General features: G+C 32.9%; 4 protein-coding genes and 1 pseudogene across 4 annotated transcripts; 2 read left to right on the top strand and 3 right to left on the bottom strand.

The window, feature by feature from the left end:
- The first annotated feature begins 672 nt into the window (after positions 1-672).
- On the top strand, positions 673-4,789 carry LOC127254665 (floral homeotic protein AGAMOUS-like; annotated as a pseudogene).
- Positions 4,790-5,119: 330 nt separating this feature from the next.
- Positions 5,120-6,881, bottom strand: LOC127254995 (GDSL esterase/lipase At1g29670-like). Its single transcript, XM_051280394.1, has 5 exons — positions 6,561-6,881; positions 6,334-6,455; positions 6,006-6,251; positions 5,669-5,924; positions 5,120-5,575 (listed from the first exon to the last, which is right to left on the bottom strand). Exons 1-5 carry the CDS (start codon positions 6,808-6,810, stop codon positions 5,352-5,354), a joined length of 1,098 nt encoding a protein of 365 aa, XP_051136351.1. The 5' UTR covers positions 6,811-6,881; the 3' UTR covers positions 5,120-5,351.
- Positions 6,882-11,117: 4,236 nt separating this feature from the next.
- On the top strand, positions 11,118-11,843 carry LOC127254843 (uncharacterized). The gene has a single exon (XM_051280153.1). It carries the CDS (start codon positions 11,135-11,137, stop codon positions 11,522-11,524), a length of 390 nt encoding a protein of 129 aa, XP_051136110.1. The 5' UTR covers positions 11,118-11,134; the 3' UTR covers positions 11,525-11,843.
- A 318-nt stretch (positions 11,844-12,161) lies between these two features.
- On the bottom strand, positions 12,162-14,310 carry LOC127254912 (eukaryotic translation initiation factor 4E-2-like). The gene is made up of 5 exons (XM_051280261.1): positions 13,886-14,310; positions 13,080-13,245; positions 12,864-12,989; positions 12,381-12,446; positions 12,162-12,274 (listed from the first exon to the last, which is right to left on the bottom strand). The coding sequence occupies exons 1-5, from the start codon at positions 14,182-14,184 to the stop codon at positions 12,224-12,226; spliced, it is 708 nt and encodes a 235-aa protein (XP_051136218.1). The 5' UTR covers positions 14,185-14,310; the 3' UTR covers positions 12,162-12,223.
- A 142-nt stretch (positions 14,311-14,452) lies between these two features.
- LOC127254911 (protein SRG1-like) lies at positions 14,453-18,173 on the bottom strand. The gene is made up of 4 exons (XM_051280260.1): positions 17,838-18,173; positions 17,473-17,720; positions 16,227-16,551; positions 14,453-14,837 (listed from the first exon to the last, which is right to left on the bottom strand). Exons 1-4 carry the CDS (start codon positions 18,099-18,101, stop codon positions 14,598-14,600), a joined length of 1,077 nt encoding a protein of 358 aa, XP_051136217.1. The 5' UTR covers positions 18,102-18,173; the 3' UTR covers positions 14,453-14,597.
- Positions 18,174-19,873: the final 1,700 nt, after the last annotated feature.

The raw sequence follows: 19,873 nt of genomic DNA, 5'->3' as shown, positions 1-19,873 counted from the left end.
ATCCAATGAATAAAGCTCTAACTCAACATTGATATTCTGTCAACTAACCATTCTAAGCTTTCAGGAAATCAGCAATGGCAAATTCTTATATATTGTTCCAGCCACATTAATTGTAATAAATATCCTTGGCATCTCATCAAGCCAGCAACATACATAATCCAGTCAATGTCTGTAAATTTTTTGCAATACAAATTTTTGAGTAAAAGCAGCCGAAAGATCGATTAATTCATGATCAGTAAGCTTAAACACCAGCTGTATTTGCCTGTATGTATATATATATATATATACACATCTCTCTTCTGTATTAAATTTCTCAACTTCTATCTTCAAGGATGAAATGCAAAAGATTAGTTCATCTGAAAAAAGGGTATCTGAAACACTTTATGGGCAGGTGAGGCTGATGATAATTGTAATGATTGAATCTGCCCATTGTGCTGCTTCACTAGAAACCACTAGAAAAGATAACACGCATGCTTTTGATTATACAAAGATATGTATACATACATAAGTAATTAAAAAGGGATGGAGTATATGGTGACACCAAATTGTAATTTGTTTTGTATTAATCATCATCACATAAAAGAAAAAGAAAAAAAATAAAAATAAAAATCCAGTCTTTACTTCATGAATAAATACATATACACAGCTGCAAAGTGGAGCTGTATTTGCTATATATCCCCACCATCTTCTTCACATCTCTCTCCCTCAGATTTAGGTTTTCACTAAGAAACCTAACCCTAGCCAAATCCATCTTTCCCCAGATCCGAACTAGGTGAGCAAATGAAGCTAATTATCAAATTGATATTACCAGCAGGATGAAAATGTCTTCGATCCGTTTGCAATTTCTTCAAGAAATGAGTTTTTGGTTACAAACCAATGCTATTTGATGCATGAATCAGATTGCAATTAAAAGAGTTCGATCGATAAACAAACAAGAAGTTCACATGTGCTTGGTTTTCTTACCTTAACTATTTATATCTCCATGTTGCTGCAGAATCAATGGCGTGCCCAAGTGAGGAATCGAGGGAGATGTCTTCCGAGAGGAAAATCGGTCGGGGAAAGATCGAGATCAAGCGGATCGAGAACACGACCAACCGTCAGGTCACCTTCTGCAAGCGTCGCAACGGCCTGCTGAAGAAAGCCTACGAATTATCTGTGCTTTGTGATGCTGAGGTTGCTCTGATAGTCTTCTCCAGCAGAGGTCGTCTCTATGAATATGCAAACAACAGGTACGACACATCTTGAATTAAAAATTGGGGGAAACGAAATCGAGTGAGCTTCTTCGTTTATCAACAAATCTGGGGTATCTTTCTTGATTCTTGTGCTTCAATTTTTGTTTTGAGTGGTGAAAGAAAGAAGGATCTAGTCGCTAGGGCACACCTTTTCCTTTTAGCCCACAATTTTGTCTGATCATCTTAAGAGGATATGAAAGGAGTTTAATTTTGATGAATTGTTGTGAGCTCTTCGTCCGTCAGAGATCTTGCCATGGAATTTTAGGGAAGATTTTTGTACAGTGAAGGATTTCTTTCTTGACAAAGATCCAGTTGTCTTTCTAATTTTTCCTGTTTTGTTTCCCCCCTTCACTGTTCTGAATGTATTGGGTACTTTCTTTCTTTCTCTACAATCCCATGTAATTGGTAAAAACTCAAAGATCTCTTACAAAACAAATGATACAAAACCAGATGCAAGAAAGCTTGGAAAATGGAGGATAAGCTTTCTTCTTCTTCCACAAATTTCTGTTAGTTTTGGTTCTTTAATTTATGTCTCTTCTTGGAGAATCCTGTCTTTGGAATCAAGTGTGTCGAATTCCCATTTGTGTGCATTTATGCACTTCAGTCTTAGCATCGCAGAGGTAAGCAAAAAAGGATTCTGCAGGAAAGATGTCAGCAGTGGTATAGCAACCTCATTAGGGTTTTCTTTTTTCCTTTTTCTTTTTTGGGTTTTTAAAGTAAATACTAATTAGGGTTTCTAAAGTTGAACGAAATGGTTCAATTCCACCCCTATATTCTGAAATCTTTTCAACTATGCCGAATTAAAAGCAACCAAATTAGGGTTTACTACTTATATTAAGTTCCCCCAAATCTTCAAATGCATCTCTCTCCATATCAGTGCACCCATAACCAAAGATTGATTTTTGTTTTTTAATTTAAATTTAATTCTTTCCATAATTGCAATTGTCATCTGTTTCTTTCTCTTCTTTCCCTTTTCTTTTTTTCAGCCTGATGCTTGCTTCTCTTTGCTGGGATCTAACCGCAGTTTTCTTCGTTCAGTTAGGATTAAACACAAAATATAGATTTGGCTGACTCACAGAATATATTCAGGTCACGTCAGGACAGATTTTCTTGTTCTTAACTTTTTGACGAGAAGTAATCTGTACCAGCTTATTCTTCATCATAGCCATTATTCTTCTTACTTAAACTTTCTAAATTCTAGGACAAATAATCGAAACCCATCCTCTTAATACCTAAATTATTTCTGAAATCTGGAAATTCAGAAGTGGGAAGAGGGTTTAACAGACATGCCAAGCCAGCAATTTTATATTTATTAGTTTTCTTGTAAACTGCAATATGCAATCCCTCGCTTTCTTGAATAGGGCATCTAATTGTACCTTCTTTATTGGCCCATCTCCTCAAGATTCAATTTTTATTACATCCCATGCAAGTTTGTGTGTAATTTACTGTAGTAATTTCAGAACCTAGAGAGTGAAAATAGGGTAACTCAGACTTCAAAGACAAACGTACGGCCACTGCCCACCAATAGGGGAGTTCTGACATTCTGGGCTTGTTCAGTTCATCCCCACCGTCCGATTGTTTAGACGGACGGTCCAGATGATGCCCTCAGAAACTCATCTGACCTTGATTAGGGTTCCAAGATTTTTGTGGAGATGATATAATTAATTAGGTTAGAATGTAGAACTGAGAGGTGTTGCTTTGGAATTGGTGCCAATGGCGAAGCAAAGTATTAGTGCCAGCTTGGCAACGGCAGCCAATCAGTCCCTCGATGAATTTAAGGTAGCAGCAGTCCAAGAAACATGCTACACTCAGTGTAGGATTCCATTATCGTATTACTACATCAAATCTCGTCGATTGACTTTGATTAGACATGATGTTGAAATTCTTCGACTAACTTTTATAATCCTCAACCCAAGAAAAAAGAAAGGTGCTAACTTGACACCAATTAATTAACCCATTTAATTCTCGAGACTTATCTACAATTTATGCAGTGTTAAAGAAACAATCGAGAGGTACAAGAAAGCAACCTCAGATTCCTCGAATACTGGCTCGGTTTCTGAAGCTAATGCTCAGGTAATAATTTTATTTATTAAAAAGAATAATTTTAATAAATTTTAATGTTTCCACGGCATTGTTTCAGTATTACCAGCAAGAAGCTGCAAAACTGAGAGCACAAATCAGTAATTTGCAGAACCATAACAGGTAGGGCTTTTTCGTATATTTATACATTCATTTTTGGGGGTTTCTTAACATAATTAATTGCACAAATGAATGAATTTTGGTGTAATTTGAACACAGAAACATGCTTGGAGAATCTCTGGGTGCCTTGTCACTAAGGGATCTCAAGAATCTTGAAGCTAGAGTTGAAAAAGGGATCAGTAAAATCCGGTCCAAGAAGGTGCCTGCTAAGCTAGCTCTTTTTAATTTTCAATATATATATATATATTTTTGGTATTAGGGTAATTTCTTGATCATTCTCTTTGTTTCTTTTCTTACAGAATGAGTTGTTGTTTGCTGAAATTGAGTATATGCAGAAGAGGGTAAGTATTACTAGATGTTGATTTCCTGCAAAATATTTTTATTCTACAACTAGGTTGTGATCTTGAAATGAATTTCTTGATCCTCAACAAGAACATGAATTATGTTGTTGGTTGACTATATAATAACTAAACATATATATTATTTCAAATTTAAATTTTTAAATAGACGGTCATTTTACACGGTATAGAAGTCTAGACTCATGGTAATTTAACATAGTATCAAATCTAAAACGTCTTATGTTTGAGTTTCACAGCTCTTCATCCATCATCGAATTTGACATTGACTATATAATAATTAATGATGTGTATACGATCTAGCTTAAACTTTTAGGGAATGGGCATTTGACAAATGCTTATATAGTACATTAATTGATCTGTTCAATCTCTACTCCACCAAGATGATGATTATGCTTCTTTCTTGATCATGTGAATAATTAACATTGGCAGCAGGAGATTGACTTACATCAAAATAATCAGTTCCTTCGAGCAAAGGTACAAGAAAACACACACATACATAGTTATATATATATATATATATATAGATTGGAAGTAAACATGTAAAAGCTAATTAATTTAATTTAATTACTTGTGTAGATAGCTGAAACAGAGAGAGTTCATGAGCAAATGAGTTTGATGCCAGTGAGTTCAGGCTATCCTCACGAGCTGGTTCAGCCACATCAGCAATTGATCGATGCTCGCGACTATCTTCAGATGAACGGCCTTCAACCCGACGAGACAGCCTCCCTCAAGACCAGCCTTCACTTCACCTAGCAACATGCATCATGCGAGACCCCATTTGTAAATCCTTAATTAATTCCGCCGGGCCTCAACTGAGGAAAAATGTGTGCTCAAAATGATCGATTGGATCGATCAATCCCTTCTTGCGTCGTTATTATGATTATATATATGTATTTTGCCACGAACATTGTCAAGTGGTCCGACTGCTCCTCCTTCCTTCCTTCCTTCTCCGCTTGTATTGTATGTATTGTATTGAATAATGTTGTATTGTTGAGACCATCTTATATATATATATATATATATATGTAGTAGTTATCCTATCCATGCTTGTCAACTAATTAATTCCCAACATTATTTGAGATATTTTAGATATTCAATTTTAAATTTAAATATATTTAAAAGTCTTGTAGTTTGTTACACGGTTGAAAGTCTCGTTATTTTCAACTTTAATTCAGTAGAGAGTATTGCTTCTGATTTTGACACGGAAGTATGGTAGTGACAATGACAATGACAGATTATGTTTTATATGTTGTAGATTTAGATTTGAGTGAGTATACATATTTTATACTTATAAATAAGTCTCTATTTTCGTTATGAATAACAATGCAGTTCAGATACAATTTCGTCTTCTCTACTCATTACATTCTTAATTAAGTAAAAACTATGGATCATTACTTGTCAATGACTCCATTTCTTACATGTGAAAATTTAAATATTACATCAAGAGTATAATTTCAACTCAAAAACCATAACATTGTTTCCTCGATATATATATATATATATATATAGATATGTTGGCTGTTATATATGTTTCCTCCCTATCGAAGATCCTCCGCGACATTTAGGCCTGAGCCAGACGGCGAATATCGTAGGGGTACGCGTCCGATCCCTTCTGCGCGCTATATGATCGCCTCCCGACCACAGCATTCGCAGCTTCCGTCGGATGGAATGCATCCCAAAACAAATACTCATTCCTGTTCCGGCACGGCGGCTGCAGAGGCAGACATGTTATTTGCCCTCTGTTCCTCCCCACGCCGCAGCACCCAGCATTCGTCACTCTAAAGCCTGTCCGCGCAAAATAGGGTGATTTAATTTCTACAAAACTCTTATAATCATCTCATCTAAAAGTTTAAATGCAGTAAAAAAAAAAAAATGTACCATAAGAGGCGGGAGTGCTGATCATATCCTGGAAAATCCCATATGCATTAATGTAGATGAACTTCGCATCCGGCGTGTTCCGGTTGAACGTATCAACTAATCCCCTGAGCTTGTTGTTGAATATCTGATTCGCCGAATTGATCCTCTCCACGCACGTCCTCCCGTCGGGGCTGCTCTGCGCCAACGCGTTCGGGCTGCAACCGATCTGCCCGATTCCAATCAAGGCGAACTTCCGAGCTCCGTAGCTGTACAATGCCTGACGAACATGAAACAGAGCAATTTAGTGTTATTGACATTTTCTGAAGGGGGAAGACTAATTCGACGAGCTGTGACGCACCCTCAGCTGCTCGGTGTACTGCTGGATTAGGACATTAGCGTACTGTTCAGGGTTGTACTGTCGGCTCGTCGGGTATATAAGCGGCATGAAGTAGTTGTTGAGGTAGTCGTTGCTGCCCATTCCGACAGAGTATATGCACTGGCTGAGGTAGTCGGAGGCCGCGGCCTCGTCGCCGAGTATGTTAACGACTTGCGCCACCGTGTTCTTGTAGTTGTTCACTTGTCCCGCGAAATCAATTCTTGCCCCCTGATCGACAACGTCGGACAATGTCTTAAACTTGTCGATCGAAATGATTGTTTTAAAAAGGGGATTTTTAAAAGATTTATACCAATTGTCGCCCTGTTTCAGGCCGGATTCCGGCGGCTGCTGACGCGTAGTTCACCCCGCCGAGTATCTGCCGGCCGCGGACTTGGTTGTAAGGCGGAATGTGGTTTAAGCCGAGGAGTTCCGCTGTTTGATCATCGGAGGAAAAATGTCATTATTGTTATCGTACTGTTCAATCTACAGTATATTTAATTTTGATTTGAAATGTTAAAAGACAGCTGTTGTCGTTACCGATGACGTCAACGGTGGTCTTGCCGTTGGAGAATCGGCCGGTTGGACCGCGGGGGAAATCGATGCCGTAAGGTAAGTAGTTGGCCCGGGCGAGGGACTGAATGTCGTTATTGTTGCCATTGTCTACCAATGAATCGCCGAAGATAAAGTAACACGGGACTTGGGGCTGCGCCGCTACCGGCCCAACTATCATCGCCATTGACACCGCCACCGCCGCCGCGGCGATCCAAGTAGGAAACCCAGAAGACATTTTAGTTGAAGCAAATGTGGGATGGAAGAAGAGAGGAATTGAAGATGGGTGTTTGTTTGAAGCTCGTAAGTGCGTGGTATTTATATATACATGGACTGTTCATTACAACTTGTAGTGAACTGTATTACAATTACAATTACAATTACAATTATGTGTGTACAGATGAGGCAGTTAGTTGGATGGATCGATCGATGCATTCAATTCACTTTTCAGCGAGTATTTCACGTGTGCCCTATATATATAATAATATATATTAGATTGAAAATTGTAGGGTTTTTTTTTTTGCTTTTTTTTGTTATTTTGTTAATAATCGAAATGATGTGAATTGTTCTGGGGGATATGATTGATTTTCATGCATAATAAAGCAGATGTATAAATTGAGGGTGGAGATTGAGGCGGTAAAAAGCACATCCAACGGTCATAATTGGCCGGATCATTTAATCCAGCAGGTAGATGATTGTACAATTATGGGATACAAAAGAGTACAAAATATAACTATAATAAATATGTCTACACTGGGTTAGTGCAGAAATTAAATGCTGGTTCGCAACTGTTTTTGCGCGTTTTGGAGCTAAGTCTCCTCTAAAAAAAATATACTCCCGGCTTCTCATAAGAAATACTTTTTTTTTATTTTGATGTCTCCCAAAATAAATATACTATTTTCTAATTTAGTAACGGTATTATTTACCCAACACAATAAATATTTTTACAATTTACAATATATTACACAAATATCATCACTTTTATAACATACCATACTAATAAAGACATTTTCATCTTTTTTATTACAAACTAATATAATACTAATATTAAAAAATACATGTGCAAAAAGCTTGTGCGATGAAAGAAGTATTTAAATCAATACTCATAATAGATACAAACAACACATGTACGTAACATGTAAATGTAAATACATATGTATACATATGTAAACAATACAATGTGTTTTTCAGTTATACTAATCACTTGTTAATAACCACTTTTATTCTATATTGTTTCAGTTATACTTTAGTTTGATATATTTTAAAAAAATTACTTATTTATTTCGTAAAAAAAGGATAAAAAAAAATAAAAAAAAAAAAAAATTCTCTCTCTCTCTCTCTCTCTATTTATTCTTTTTAATAAAGTATAAAATCAAAATACAACTAATGAGTAATGATTAATGAAGTATGTATGGCAATAAAAATAATTAATTATAATATCTTTTCCACACCACTGATCCAGTCATCCAACTGATCCTTTAGCTAGACAAGTTAGCCGACATATTCCCAAATTTACAAAATAAATAAATAAATTGATAAAATTATTAATTTTTTTTTTATTATAATGATTCTTAATAATAAAAATAATTATAATAGGGTTGACTAAAGTGAGGAAAGATTAAATGTGTTGTGAGTATTTATTGCGCAGCTGCAATTAAATGAGGCCGTTGAGGAAATTGGGATATAGGACCAAGTCAGCTTGTTGACTGCATGTAATGTAACTAAAGACTACAGTTGGTTTGCATAGTATTATATATATATATATATTATATTTTTTTAATGTGTTTGTAATAAAGTCAAATATATGGGAATGCCATAATATTACATCCTCATTTTGTCAATGGCAACATGGAAATAATGGGCTGCATGGATCGTACACTGTCTGTATCCATTTGCAATAATATCGGATTGGTGGGTGGGTGGGTGGGTTGCTCCTCAATCTAATTATTAAATCGACTTATTTTTTATGATTCGAACATGATCCAACTAATAATTTTTATTTACAATACAATTTTTTTATAAAAGAAAAAAGAACTAATCGGCCAAAAATAATAAATTGGACCTAACAAGAATGGTATATCAAACCCTAATCAAAGAGAATGAAGCCAAGCCCAAAGGCCCAATAACAAAGTCGAGGGCTTCCATAGTCTTTCATTTTTTTGTAAATTGTTTATTATTTAATATCTTAAATTTTTTTTTTTTCTTGAAAAATGTTCGACACTAATTATAAGGAGAAATTTGATTTAAACATTGACTATTAAATTAATTTAAAATAATGCAATCAAGACGAAATATAGCATTCAAGGCGACTATAGAACTAATTTAAAAGAGCTGAAATCAAGATTGATCATGTTTTTCTTTTTTTTTTTTTTTTTAAATGGATGAAGACAAAATTAAATAATCAATAATTCAAATCGAAGAATGATTAGGTGTAATTAATCAATGAAACCAAATTAAATTAAGTAATGCATCATCATATCAATGATTATTAAATTAGGCAGAACCCAAATACATAAAGACAAATACAATTAAAACACACAAGAATATTTATATGACCCTTAGAAGCCTTTCATTGCGTGCTTCTTAAGTATTTATTTATTTATTTATTTTGGTAAGTGTCTAAAAGCTAATTAATCATCTTATGTAATGAAACTATTCTAATCCAAATGTCAGAATAATAATTGCTATTAATAGTAACAGATGACGAACGTATTCCCAATTGCATGCTACATGCACATGCACGTTCACGTGACAATCTCATTGCACAATATATACATATATATATATATATATATAAATATTCTACATTTCTATGTTGAAGTACAAACTTTTAGAAATTTTGATACTATTTGCAACAGCAAAATTCTCAAAGATATATATATATATATATTACCTTTTTTATTTTCTATTTTTTAAGATATCATATTAATTATTTAAAATTTTAAATTTTTTGGAAATAATGAATTAATTTGATACGATAGTTTGTGAGAAAAAATATATATTTAATATAATATTTTTGAAAAAATTATTATAAACATATCGTAGCAAAACTTTCAGAGATATTCATGTAAATATAACTTAAATATTTTGTGATAATTTATTGTCAGTTGTAGTAATAATAATAATAATAATAATAATAATAACAATAATAATAATGTAATGAAATGAAATGAAATGGTTCGTGTGTTGTGTGATAGATTGTTTGCTTCATTCCAGATTTTGTTTGTGATTTTACCACACGAAAAGAACGCCGCCGGGTGCTAGGCGACGTGGCAGTGAATCAATATACACGTGTCGGATTTTGAATGGTTTCTCGTGGATACTTTAATGAACGTAATAATAATAATAATAATAATAATAATAATAATAATAATAATATTCCGGCCCGGTAGAGTTGGGGAAACGATACCGGCCTTCTTTAAGGCGCAGGATATGGGAATTGCGCGGATCGCTTTTAACCTACGCCTTTAAATGCATATTATTTAGAAACTAGGCGTGGTCTATGAGGTTGATTTCGTCCTGTATTTTTTTTAAAAAAAATATTTTACATATAAATTAATTTTTCATTTAAAATATTGTATCACATATAATATGCAATTTTATTTCAATTGAAAAATTTAACATTAATCCCGATTTAATCATTAAAGGAACAAACTATAAATTTCTTTTCTAATTTAAAATTAAAAAATATATAATTTGTGTGTCGTTAGTGTATAATATTGACTAAGATACAAATTACTCGATCCGTCACCAAAAGTATACTCATTTCCTTCATAAATTACCAAAAAAAATAAATATACTTTTGATAGATAGAGAGGGTATAATATATAGATGGTAAAATAAAATAACAATATATTGATAGTTTTAGAAAAAAATGTGAAAGTATTTCAAAAATTTTTATAACCATAGTTACTAATTTTAAGAAATTAATAGTTAGCGCGGAAAAGTTGACCGAATTGGTTCGATAATAGTATAATAATTGTATATTTAAATTATATACAAAAAATAGTTGATCATATATTTATCCGCGTTATTTTATATTTGTACACGCGTATGTTTGATTGAATAGTACAATAAAGGCAAAAGATGTGAAAGACAAAAGAAATAAATATATATGGATATACTTCAAGATCAATGTATAAAAAACTATTTGGATTATTCCCCGATAATGCACAAATTACGCAGTTCCAGGACCCCAGATCTTGGGTTCATCCAAACCGTGAATGTTATGAAGTAATGATATGAGCAACGGTGTAGATTCAACCACCAGAACTCAAGAACCCGGACCCGGATGAACGAACTATTCAATGCAGACAACGGAAACCGTGAAGCGCAAGTAACAGCGTCTGCCCGCCGTAGATTGTTGCTTCTTACAGATTCCCGAATCATTTTATAATAAATAATTATTATTATTAATAAACACTGGATGCACTCAACATTCCATCACAGCGACGTCACGTCAGCCATTCTAAAGAGTACTCACTACGATTCCATATATGTATATATATGTCTGCTCAATAATTCCTCAGAATCAAAACCCTAGCTGATTTTTAATTTCTGCAATGGCGGAGGAGTTCCAGGAATCTGAGGTTATTTTCGGTGAGATTAATGGAGAAGATTCGCCGCCTCCCCAAGGATGGAAAATCAGCAGCAGCAGCACCACCACCAGCAGGAAGAAGCTGAAGGCGGCGCCGGCCGGGAAGGAGAACTCCACGCCGATGAAGATTCCGGCGGCAGGAAGGAATATTGCGTGGCTGCGCTACCTGGACGCGGAGCTCGACGGGGACGATCATGGTGAAATGGTGCCGCCGCACATTATCGTAGGGCGGCGCGTGGCCGGAAAAATGATGGCGTTTTCGATATGCAGCGGGAAGGGGAGATCGCTCAAGGGAAGGGATTTCTGCGAGGTTCGGAATTTGATTCTTAGAATGACAGGATTTCTTGAAAATTGATTAAATCAATCCAAAAAATGTTCATATTTATTTATTATTTTATTTATTCAAAATGTTGTATGTATCTGCACTTGGGCAGAATGTTGTATAATTGAATTGAGGGAATGGTTAAAATGTAAAAGAATTCCCAATATGAGATATTGTTTTCACACTGGCTGGAAAATTAGCAAAGACATGTCCAGGGAATAGAGGTGGGCTTGTTGGGACGAAAACAGTCATGCAAGATAGGTGAAGGAAGAAGGAAGTTATGGATATTTTCAATATTTATGCATATCAAAATGTAAGTATATATATATATATATATATGTTGGAAAGTAATTCCAGCACACATCACACATCTATATCACATGTTTCAAACACTTCATATATATATATATATATGTATAGTGGTTTAGGATGAATATTATTTGTGACTGATAAAAGCAAGAAAGGTGGAGACAAAAAGATTCCAGCAGCTACTAACTAAAACCACCCAAAGGAAAACAATCCCTGAGGCTATATATGAGTATTATTATCATTATTGTCATTATTATTCTTATTATTACTATTATTCATCATACCAAAGCTCAAGCTGCAGCTTCTCTGACCCTTTATTATATATATATATAGATATAATTTTTTTTTTTTTTTTTTTGTTATTCAGATGGGCTGCGTGTGGTGGCTAATAGTAGTGAGTGACTAATGTAGCTAGCACCTGGCTTATATGGTGTAACGATTCTTAGCACCGCGGTCGTGCCTCTTGGCGTCCTCCTGCAGGCATTGCAACACAATATCATCACTGATCAGGATAAGGCCAATACAATCAAATGATCAAACAAATGGTTGGATCAATGTAATTATCATGATGATCTCTTACATGGAATATGAAGCCAATTGTGTCATTGTAGTCCAGACATTCCTTCCATTGTCTTCCAATGCTCAGCTGAAATGTTATCAATGTAAGTGAAGCAAAGAAATGAAAGAAACCAACTAAAAATACATTTAATTAGAAACTAGTTAATTATGCAAAACTGAAACTTGTTAATTAGTCCCCTCTTATTTGCATCCACCAATCCAGAATGATGATATGAAGGACCATGATTTCACTCAGCTTTTGAATTTCCATGATAAAGCATACAGCTTTTATTATAAATCCTAATGTGAATATTGGACCACAAGATGTCTGTTTACTTATAAGAAGATCTTGAGATTGTTATTATTGTTCTGTGCCACTAATTGCATATCAAGATTGCATCAGGTAAACTTATTGTCAATCAAATATGCATAATTGAGGTTATTAATCAGCAGAGCAATCAAACAAATGAGTTAAGCTAATAATTATATATACACTTTAACAAACCTGAGCAGCTTCATTTGCAGCATTCTTTGTCCACAGAGCAATTTTCTCCTGCCTAGCCCGGACATTGACAACTGCCCCACATATTTCATCACCATAATCAAATTGTTCTCCAATCATAGCCAAAAGCTGAATCGGTCAACACAAATTATTAGGGGGTGAAACAACAATAAGCTTAATAAATAAGTTTCAATAATAGATTTTTAAAGCGTTACACACTGTATAGAGCCAACAGGTATCAGATTTGCCCCTGGAGAAACTGACTGTCCACTTCCCCCCGTTAGCACAAACAGGATCTTCCCATTTTGGCTCAATTTTGTTTTTGAAACAATAAAAATCTGCTCCAACTGCAAGCTTGCTTGGATGGTGCACATTATTGTAAACACTGCAGTAAACAAGAAGAATAGTTAGTGTAGTTAGACAGAGATGCGTGCTCCACATTGTGGTATAATTGAAAACTAGAGTGAACATCTCAGCAGAGGTGATGAACTTAAGTTTATAACCTTCTGAAAGGAATAAACACTTGGCTTGACTGCCACTAAAATATTTGCATTTACTGAAACAAAACTCTCTTTCAATCCAGAATCTTTATCAAATGTCAAGGTCTTTAAACAAAAATAAAATCTGTTGGGAAAATTCTCAAGAAACTGGCAATGACCTAAATACGTGTCATGAAAAGTGCATTTACTCCTGATTTCATATTTATACAGCAAAATCTAGTGACAGTAGATGGCAGTTTCACTACTTTAATGACTCGACTACACATGCGCACGGATTACTCACCAGATTTGTAGCGTCAATATTTACACGCGATTGAATGGATTAACATGTATGAACATTTCGCATGGAACGCTACCATTTTTATAATCGCACATTGATAAGTAGACTACACAAAATTGACAAGACTATTCAGCATTGTAAATAAAGCATACAACGTACATAAAATACATTAACCGATCGAGGATCAACGATATCAATTCTACGTTCACATCCTAAAAAAGAAAAAAGAAAAGAAAAGAAAAAACCTCCAAAAATCTTCGACGGTGGAGAAGGTATATATAGACCGAATGGAGCTTCCCCAAGCCACCTGCTTCGATTTGGCGGAAGGATTGTCAAACCAGAACGTCCAAGCATTCTCCAAAGGATGCACAGCACGCGGCGGAGCAGCTACGTTCGCAGCCGTCGGCGCCGCCGCAGCTGCTGTAGCTCCGCCTGATTTATCGCCGATCTCCTCATCCTCCTTCGACTTGGATTTTACCAGTGCGCTTTCCTCTCCTTCCTCCTTGACGGCTGCGCTCGCCAATTTCTCAGCTTCATCAACCATCTCCTCTTTTTCGTGTTTCTGTTGGGGTTTCAGTTATAATTCAAGGCCATGCGTGCCCTCACCTGAGTTTATATATACAGTCCACTGTTGACTGAAATTACAGTTTTATCCCTTGATATTTTATACTGCATTCCACAATAGATGCGGCCTATTTAGTATTAGGCCCAAATTGTTTAGGCCCAATAACTGACTTTCCGCAACCCATTTTATTTATATTTTAATTGTATTACACAACAATTTTAAAACAAAATAATGGTTTAATAAGCTATTTTAAAATAAAAATCCAATCCTTGTCTTTTGAAATACAGAATTATTTTCTTCACAATCACAATGACAACAGTTGTACTTAATTAATTAATTAATAGTGATATTATAATTAATTAAGAAATATGGTTGATATATTAATTAATTAATTAAATTTTCATGTAGTCGAGGAATGTTTTCCCATTGAGCCTCTGGGAGAAGAAATAGGTGACGTACTTCTCCATGCCCAAGGTCTTGAAGATGGGCTTTTGGTGGGCCAGCAGAGCAGGTGCTGGGCCCACCTCTGCTTGGAATTTAGGGTTGAAGAACATTGCTATCGATATCCTTTCTTTCTCTGAATTCACTACAGCTCTGTGCTCCACACTTCTGTACACTCCATTGCTTAATATCTGCATGCACATAAGTAATAATAATACTTTCTTTATAACTAAAATTATGTTTTTTTTTTTTTTTTATAAAAAAGTTTCTTATTTTTTTAAGCAGAAACAATACTATATTATATAATTTTCTTTTTTACTATAAAAGATAAATTTTTATTTTGATCTGTTTTTCAATAACTCATACCTAGTCAATAATGAGCATAAATTTCAATAATAGAAGTAATAATAAATTAATGAATAATCGAAAACAAAATTAGATCTTAAAAGAACACGCCTCTAACAAAATATTACTTAATAATGAACTATAGAATGTGTTCACTTAGGGTGCGTTAGTTTGGATTTTGAGTTGGGATTTGAATAGTAAAAATATTGAAAAATATAATATTTCTTCCATTCATGCGAAATTGTTATATCTATTTTTCCATTATTTATCATATATCTGAAATCAATCTATTAATTTTTATTTTTTTTAGTAAGTGTTGTCCCTATATAAATAAAATAAGACTATTATATTTTAATTATTATTATAATAATACCATCAATTTATGTATCTAATTTAATAATTGAATCAGTCATTCACTCATCTATTATTTTCATATATAAAAATATACTAAAAATTTCAAACTTCACATACAAAAAATAAACAAAGAGATTGTTTCGGGATGAAATGGAACAATATATAATATATAAAATTTATATATGTAACAATAAAAATCAATAAAAACACAAGAAATTTAACAAAAAAATACTTAAAATATCATTCATTATAATACATTTGCTATTCTCATGCTACACAAAATAACACCTAAAACTATTAAATATTTAATTAAGTAAATATTTATTCATTATTTTTATATTATTTATACAATTCTCTAATATAAAATAAATTATTTTCCAATACAAACACAATTATATGTTCCAAGTGTGTATATGAGGTTAGTACAAGGGATTAGGGATGGGGCTTAATCTGTTTTACTTGTTTGGATTATAGGATATTTCTATAAACATTGACTTGTATATTATGTTTCTATTTCTAGAAACTTAGGTTCATCTAATAGAAGTTTTAATTTTTTATTTTTTTATGTATAAAATTAATATTATATATAATTGAATTGATTTTGTGTGTGATATGGAGAACTGTCTTTATGATATAATTAAAAAATAATATTATTTTGTTGAATGATTGATTTTTTATGAATGGATAATTCATGTGTGTATATTTGTATTTTTTTAATAATATTTATGAGAAATAATTTTATTAAAAAATATTGAGTGAACATACTAAATATTTTTTTGATAAAAATATATTTAATACGATGCTTGTGAAAACGCTACTATAAAGTAATGATAGAAAATTTTCTAATTTGCAATACTTGCTAATTTTGGTAAGCAACAAACCTCGATGACATCGCCCAAAGTAATAACAAAGGCCTCGGGGAGGAAGCTTGTCGGCATCCAAACCCCATTTTTCTTGATTTGGAACCCCTCGACTCCATTAACTTGAAGCAATATGGTTATTCCATCGGCATCCGAGTGTGGAGTCAACCCGATGACCTTGTCTGGCTCCGGACATGGTGGATAATAGTTGACCCTAATTGATTGCATCCCATCTTCGAACATTTCTTGAATTTCTGTCTTACCAATTTTGAGGGCTTCCGCGATCAACCCTAGCATAATCTTCGACACATTTGCTAATGCCGATAAGTAAGTCTCCAAACCTTCCCTATGTTAATTGAAAAATGTGTAGTTTTGGAGTGGAAACACGGCCGTGTTAGAATCTAAATAAAACTCAAATATGTAAATATGTTGCCAATTATATATATCAAAATTTGTGATATAGTGAAATATTTCAGTCTTGGAAGACCCAAAAATAGAACAGTTATATATGACTAAATATAGTTAATTTGTTCAAACCTACCCCTTATAGCTAGTAGTAATTAAGCATCTCATGTGTTAGGTTTTGAATGTACTATATACTTTTTATAGAATATTTATTGATGCATGAAAATAAATTACACACAATTGATTATATATATATATATTATATTTCCCTTGTAATAATATTTTTGATCACATGATCATGGGATGCTTCAAATTTAAAATAGTCACGACTGCCACACATATTTATGTGACAAAATAAAACGTGTTTCAAATGCAACATGTGTTCTTACACACGCACACACAGTTATTTAGATATAAACAAAGAAGAAATGTACAGCCTAAATACCTAAACTTTGCAATGATCACTAATAACTCAACATGTATTTAATTGTGAATAAATATTATATGTGATGTTTTGATATTATTAGTAAAGATGTTAAATTAATACTATTGTTCTGGTATACAATCAATATATTCATAAAATTAATATTACACTTTCGGTATACAATTTGTTAAACTTTTAATAATTGATACATAACATATGCACGTAACTAATTAGGCATAAACAAAAGTAACCGGATTTCCGATCAAAAAGAAAAAGTAACCGGACACATAATTAATGATCGAAGACGGTTAACTTTTTTTTTTTTTAGAGTAAAAATAAAAATAATTTAATACATTGAATAGTGAAAAAATGGTAATAAAAAGTAATCTATTATTACAAAACATCCAAATATGAAAACCATTAAAAAAAAAAAATGACCTGAGAGGCATAGGAAGCAGAGGAAAGAGATGAGGTTTCCTCCGAGAAACCGGGTTCGTAATAATGTAAAACCGGTCGGCCCAGTCAACCTTTTGGTGAGCCGAGTGGATGACAGTCTGGCCGTAGCCCTCGACGTCGCCGGGCCTAACCTTGTACCTCAACCTGTCTTCCACCGGAAGCTTGTAGAATTCTTCAATCTCATACTTGACTTCCTCCAATATGGAAGTTTCAACTCCATGGTTCACAAGCTGCAAAAAAAATTAAATTAAAATTAAAATTAAGACAGGAGATGTCACACGTATGAGGATGAAATTGAAATAATGAATTAATTATTGGTTTGATCGAACTATATATTAATTACAGACCTGGAAAACACCCCATTCTTTGCAGATTGAGTGCAGGTTGTCGAGGTGGGATGATCTCATCATCTTGTCATGTTCTTGCACAAGGGCTGCCATGTCGACCACTGGGAGAGGTGATGATGATGATGTGAAATTAGGGTTTGCAATTTGGGCAGCTGCAGGCTCGGGATTGACGAGGAATTTTGAGGGGATTTCATGGATAGGGTTTTTGACCATTTCTTGAATACTGCAGCTTATTTGCACCTGCTGTGGACTCGCCATTTCCATCAATCGATCTCTTTAATTTGATTTAATTTAATTTAATTTTGATCACTTAATTGGTAGAGCGATTTGTAATCGATGACGATTGGTTTGGGTATTTATAGAAGAATATTCATCAGTTTCTTCATTTAATATTTTTTTACTGACACAATTCTCTCTAAATATTATTTAAAAAATACAATATATAATATATATAAATTATTTAATTATAAAAGTTAAATAAAATATTACTCCGACACGGTATTCTAGGAAAAGTATAATTAATAGATAATTAAGAATGTATTAGCGAAAATAATTATCCGATAATATAAATAATTATAAATTAAGATTAAGATAATTAATTACTTTAATTAAAATTTAAAAAAATAAAATTAAAAAGTTTAAAATGAGATTAAAATGTGTAATCATTTTCCAAAAAAGGAAAATGACATGTTATGTGGGATCGGACGGAAACGGCAACGTAGACATGGTATGTGGGACGGAGGGAGTATTTTTTATACTGTATTATTTAGTACCTAATATAAAAAGAAAAAAAACAAATTCATTTCAAAACAAAACAAACCGAATATTTTCAATGCATACTAAAAATGTGTTATTTCTTTTTTTTTTTTTTTTTTTTTTTTTTTTTTTATCTAAAGTCATTGAAGGAGACATTTTTTATTTTATAAGTAGTAAAAAAATTAATTTTTATTTATTTAATATAATGTATTAAATATTATTTCAATTTAAATTTATAGTATGCTCATATCCCAAAAAAGTAATTTTAAAGGAACACATCTTAGGAACTTTATAAGGCATATATACATATTCCGACCATCATAACTTAATTAGAAAGTATTTAGTCAACCTGAATGTTCAATGTCTAATTAATGTTAATAAAAAAATTTGACTATCTATGGATTCATTGCCTTCGAAGATTATCGAATTTATTACCCTAATCAATGTGTTGTAATGATATACACAATGCAAGACTTGATTAAAACCCCACGCCAACAGGTCATCTCATGCGGGACGTGCTAATTGCTATTTTAATATTACATATCGGATGTATTGAAATTAATTATAGTATGTATTGTATGAACTATTGTTATATAATTTTAATATTTGTATTAATTCAAACACAACTTTGTGGTGGGTTGTATATATTTTTACTATATATACTAATTAAACATAATTAATTGTAACTCCTGTCTCATTGTCTTATACGTAGAATTATCAATCATATGTTATTTAATTTATATATATTTTTAAAAAATGTTGGAAATTGACTCCATATAACAAATTTGATGTGATTATTAATTCTCGTTATTTCATACATATGTGGGTGGAGTTATTGCAGTTAACATGGCTTATTGGTGTAAACTTTTTCAATATTAATGTGACAAATCATGTTAGGTCCCATGATACTATACCAGTACAAGAATTTTCAATAAATTCAAAATATAGTACAAACATGGAGAATGTGTGGTTTGTTTTCTTATTTATATTTAAATAGTCATTTAATATAATATTTTATGAAGAAAAATATTAAAAAAAAAAATTAAACAAATCACAAAGAAAACAGAGCTAGCCATAAGTGATCCACTCCATGACTAAAATAGTACTTCCTCCGTCCCCATATACCATGTCCACGTTGCCGTTTCTGTCAGTCCCATATACGATGTCACTTTCTTTTTTTGGAAAATGATTACGTACTTTAATCTCATTTTAAATTTTTAAAATTTTTTTTTTAATTTTAATTAAACTAATTAGTTATCTTACTCTTAATTTATAATTAT

Source organism: Andrographis paniculata, unplaced genomic scaffold (assembly GCF_009805555.1).
Source record: "Andrographis paniculata isolate CXL003 unplaced genomic scaffold, ASM980555v1 Contig52END, whole genome shotgun sequence".
Taxonomy (NCBI): domain Eukaryota; kingdom Viridiplantae; phylum Streptophyta; class Magnoliopsida; order Lamiales; family Acanthaceae; genus Andrographis; species Andrographis paniculata.
Note: the sequence above shows the minus strand (reverse complement) of the source record. Positions and strands in the feature narration are given on the sequence as shown.